The 5,335-nt window shown below is 36.4% G+C and overlaps 1 protein-coding gene across 2 annotated transcripts in view; it reads left to right on the plus strand.

Moving 5' to 3' along the window:
* The window catches only part of fcho1 (FCH and mu domain containing endocytic adaptor 1), a 63,719-nt gene that overhangs the window by 28,599 nt on the left and 29,785 nt on the right, over positions 1 to 5,335 (plus strand). For both annotated transcript variants that reach the window (XM_016471359.1, XM_016471367.1), the window contains exon 2: positions 934 to 987. In XM_016471359.1, coding sequence (XP_016326845.1) covers positions 955 to 987 — 33 coding nt within the window. In that variant the 5' untranslated portion in view covers positions 934 to 954. The remainder of the gene's footprint in view (positions 1 to 933; positions 988 to 5,335) is intronic.

A 5,335-nucleotide genomic window follows, 5' to 3' on the forward strand; every position in this document is an offset into this window, starting at 1 on the left:
CAAGATTAAACCAAAAAAAAAAAAAAAAAAAAGAATTCAGTGGGCTGCTCAGGCTATTAGCTGCGGTGGTTTTGAGGATGGTTTTATATTTCTGAGTTGGCTGACATTTACATTCACAAAGAGACACTTTCACAGTGTCATCTGCTCTGCCAGAGCATTGAAACAGAGCGAGTATGTTTGTGTGTGCACCTCAGCGTGGGTTTTATCTTATTGAAATTGCCTTGAGTTCTTGCCACTAGCCCCTGCAGGAGCCTGCTTACATCAGCATTAGATGTCAGTCTGCTTTCCTGGTTAACCTTGTTTTGATTGTGTACCTTGTTTCTTCCCTGTACGGTTCTCTGAAATGCATCCATGTAACAGGTTCACAAAGGTACATCTAATATCAGTAGATTATGCACAGAGAAAGACGGCCCCTCTTGTTTTAAAGATACTCAATTAGTCATTGTGACACCTCATGACACCCTGTGCCTGCACATTTCCACAGAATATGAAAGCCAATTAGTTGAATAGTTATATATTTGTATACTTACTATATGCTACATAAGCTGATATTAGACAGATTTTTTTCATTTATTGGAATTAAACCTTTTAATTGTCTTTCTGTCTGTCTATCTATTTAAAATATATGTATTTTCATACTGTACATTATAATATTGATTTAAAATAATTGTAGTTTTTAGTTAGTTTGTTTTTTAATGTGGACAAAAACAAATATAATTTATCAGCTATTGGCAAATATAAAATAAAATAAAATAAAATAAAATAAAATAAAGATTAGTTATAGTCTATGTGAAACTGAGAGGAGAAAAACATTTTACTTTTTTAAAATTAATTGAATTCACAATTTTGCTGACATTTTCCTAAAATAAGTTTGGTAAAACAACTCTAAATATTATATTATCTGGGCCTTAACCCTCTTATTCTCTTTTTCAGAACTCTCTAGGAATTCTCTAAATGGAGATGGCGTATTTCAAGAACAATTTTTGGGTAAGTCTGTCACATTTCTTATGCAATGGGGTTTTTAATGTTTCAGCTTTGTAGCAGTACAGTAAGAGCAAATGTTTACTCGGCATATGTTTTGTACAGTTGCCTTGTAAGCAGTTTGGGATTCATATGCTGACTGTTTCAGTCGCATCATTGAAAATATGAAGGAGGGATGGAGAGAGGAAAGAACAAAGAGAGAAAAAAGTGAGAGAACAAAAGCAGAGGGCCAGGGCTTTGTCAGCTTTCCCATGAGGACAGCCATGCTCTGCTCTTACAGCACACCTGGCAGGGCTATTTCAGGTGCGTCCTACTTTAATACCCAACCTGCCCCTCTCAAAGAACGAGGGAGAAGAGAGAGAAATCAAGACGGAACACTGCTACTGAATACAGGCCACATTATAACAGTACAGAAGCCTTACTGCGAGATAAAGACCTCCATATGTTAAAGGAATTTACAACATCTGTGCCATCAGATTAGTTTTGTTGTAAAGTGGCATTTTTGCCTGCCTCTAAACAGCACTTGAAAGTAAACAGCATACAGTGATGGTTTCCCTCCTGTTTAGTCTGAACAGCCTTTCTTTCATTTGTAGTCTCGACTGAGGTTTTTTTTTTTTATATTCCTCTTCTGTGTGGTTGCAGCCTTTGGTCTGCTGACCGGTTTCAGCAAGGTCATCTAGTTGTCTGGCTTTGTGTCGCAGGACTGTGGTAGATGCAGGGACCTCCACTATTGTGTTCTTACACAAAGCTGGTGAAACCCCCCCCACACCCCCATCTCCCAAGCATCCATGCAGAACTATTATTCACTCTGGACCCCCTCATCGCTCATGCAGTTGTATGCAGATGCTCTGGCCTTCACTCTTTTCTGTTATTCTGAAAAGCGGTTTTTAAAATCAACATGGAGTCAAAGTGACCCAGTTTACTTTAATGCATATTTTGGTCTTTTTGTGCTTGATTACATGTTTGTCAGAAGAAGAAAAAATCAGATAAATTAATATTTCTTTAATCTTTTTTTTTTTTTTGCTAGTAATAAATTAATCAACTATAAAAACAAGTTTATTTATATAAGACCCCCAGCTAGTTGATGCATTATTTTAATATAATATTTTTATAATATTTATAATAATTGTTATGTAAATGCATAATATTCTATTTTTCTTTTTCTTTTCTTTTTTTTGCTATGGTGTTTCTAGGTGGTTATACTGGTGATCTGGATGGTTGTTAGTGTGATCATAAAATTACAGAAGTAAAATTATTTGAATCACTGATTCATTTTGACTTTAAAGAAATTAATTTTCATTCTAATGTGTGTCTGTGTGTTTGCATATAATGCAATAATAATTGTGTGTTTGTCTGTTGTGCATGTTCGTCCTTCTCTGACTGAATGAAAACACCTGTGTGAAATGACTGAGATGACACATTTGGGTAATTACTGAAAATGCATGATTAATTAAGTCTCAGAGAGGGAATTCGCGATTGCAGTGATTAAGCACATTCCTTATTTAGCTTGTGCGACTGTCTTCGATCTGTTTCCTCCTCAGATGGAAAACAGGGCGTTCAGCAGGCCGTCAGATGTTTGTCGCACAACAGAGAGCTCATTTAACAGCCTAATCAGTTTGGTTAGTTTCACTCTTACTGTACTGTTTCGGTTTTGTGAGGTTGGATGCAGATTTTCTCAGTGGCACATTAAAGAGTTCATGGCTTTGGAGCTTCAGAAGATGAGAGTATAGTCTAGAAAATTGCTTAGGGCTTGACCTTAGCTCTGGACTCTACTGAGTGTGTATTTTCTTGCTTTTTCCCTGTGAAAATAACTGACCACATCATTGCGAGTGAAATGTGCCGTCCAATCAAACCTCATGAACTTCTATAGTACCATCAGAAATTCAGCTTTAGACACAAATTGCCTTTCATAATGAGATCTTGTGTTCTGTTTGATATATTTTTTAAATATTTGTTTATTCATTGCCGTTTTGTCCATTGCATTTTTATAATTAAGGTTTGATATGGATTTATGTACAGTGTGTGAATATTAGTTGGGTCATTAAGTTGGTCATCACGTTGCATAGTAACCTTCCAGGAGTGTTCAGTCAAGTAACTTAATATAATTAAGTATTTAAAAATATTAAAGTTCTGCAATATGTATTATTCAGAATTATTCATAATAAATATTCATGAGCCATTCTTTTATAAATGTATTCTAAAAGTAGAATTTGTTCATTTGTTACCTGATTAGCACGCACTTAACAATGTCTTTCTTTCAGCCTATATATTATGGCTACTAAGCGAATTATAATCCGTCCTCTTTCATTGTGCTCCATCAGTCATATAGTGACTGCGGGTGGGCTTTGCTTGTGCATGAAAGCAACCATACAACATGTAGCAAGCACTACTCATTTTAGTTCAAACAATCTAGAGAGAGAATTAATCGTCAATTTATAGTCCTGTCTCCATCTCCAATTCAAGAGAAACGTCACTGTTATAGTATATCTGTCTTATTGTCCCACTTGTTTGGTTTAATCAAGACCTGTCTAGATAAAGGTAAAAGAGAGGAGAATGATGTATTTTAGGTCAGTCAATGATTTCCCTCTTTCTCACCTAAGAGCTAATGCAGTTATTCATCAGAGGTGACAGGACTGGGCCGTGTGTGTGTGTGTGTGTGTGTGTGTGTGTGTGTGTGTGTGTGTGTGTGTGTGTATTATTTAATGCACAGTCAGCAGTAAGTCCTTTAACACTACAGCACCTCTGCAGGGAGTTCTGGGAAATGAGCAAATAATTAAATATCTAAGTAACAAATATAATCAAATAACATACTAAAATGCTCATCATGATGCAAATGATGATGACAAAAAGGAAAAGGAATTCACTGAGAATTATTTTGATTCGGTTCTAAAAAGTTTGAATTGGTTTTGATTTGATTCAGCAGTGTTGGGGAGTAACTCGTTACTGTACATGTAACGGAATTACGTAATTTAATTATAAAATAAATTTAACTGTAATCTGTTACAGTTACTGAGAAAAATATGTGTAATTAAATTACAGTTACTTATGAAAATGTTAACGATTACAAAATGGGTTACATCTGAATATTTTCCACACACATACAGATTTGATTGATTTCTTTCCGAAATTGCATTGACTGCTCTAAAATATGAGACACCAATGTTTCAGGAGTTTAGGACACAGAATAGGACAAAATATGCTCATTCGATAACGGTTTTATTTCCTGTTTGAGTTTATGAACAGGTGGATCTAAAAAAAATTAGAATATCGTGAAAGTTATTTATTTTTTTTACTTATTTCAAAGTGAAACTTTCATATATTCTAGATTCATTACATGTAAAGTAAAACATTTCAAAAGTTTTTTTTTTGTTTGTTTTAATTTTGATGATTAGAGCTTACAGCTCATGAAAGTCAAAAATCCAGTATCTCAAAATATTATATTATTTACATTTGAGTTTCATTAAATGACAATCCTTACAGTATACATTCCGGGTATCTCTTGTTCTTTGAAACCACAATAATGGGGAAGTCTGACTTGGCAGTGGTCCAGAAGACAATCATTGACACCCTCCACAAAGAGGGTAAGTCATAGAAGGTCATTGCTGAAAGAGGTGGCTGTTCACAGAGTGCTGTATCAAAGCATATTAAATGCAAAGGAATTTGGGTAGGAAAAGGTGCACAAGCAACAGGGATGACCGCAAGCTTGAGAATACTGTTACGCAAAGCCGATTCAAACACTTGGGAGAGCTTCTCAAGGAGTGGACTGAAGCTGGAGTCAGTGCATCAAGAGTCACCGCGCTCAGACGTCTTCAGGAAAAGGGCTACCCAAGCCACTTCTGAAACAAAAACAAGATGTCAGAAGCATCTTACCTGGACTAAAGAGAAAAAGAACTGGACTGTTGCTCAGTGGTCCAAAGTCCTCTTTTCAGATAAAAGTAACTTTGCATTTTATTTGGAAATCAAGGTCTGGAGTCTGGAGGAAGACTGGAGAGGCACAGAATCCAAGCTGCTTGAAGTCCAGTGTGAAGTTTCTGAAGTCAGTGATGATTTGGGGTCTGGAGTCTGGAGGAAGACTGGAGAGGCACAGAATCCAAGCTGCTTGAAGTCCAGTGTGAAGTTTCCGAAGTCAGTGATGATTTGGGATGCTGTGACGTCTGCTGGTGTTGGTCCATTGTGTCTTATCAAGTCCAAAGTCAATGCAGCCGTCTAACAGGAGATTTTGGAGCACTTTATGCTTCCATCTGCTGACAAGCTTTATCGAGATGCTGATTTCCTTTTCCAGCAGGACTTTAGCACCTGCCCACAGTGCCAAAGTGGTTTGCTGACCATGATATTACTGTGCTCGACTGGCCAG

The sequence above is a fragment of the Sinocyclocheilus anshuiensis genome, unplaced genomic scaffold, assembly GCF_001515605.1.
Source record: "Sinocyclocheilus anshuiensis isolate Anshui unplaced genomic scaffold, SAMN03320099.WGS_v1.1 scaffold1403, whole genome shotgun sequence".
Classification (NCBI taxonomy): Eukaryota; Metazoa; Chordata; class Actinopteri; order Cypriniformes; family Cyprinidae; genus Sinocyclocheilus; species Sinocyclocheilus anshuiensis.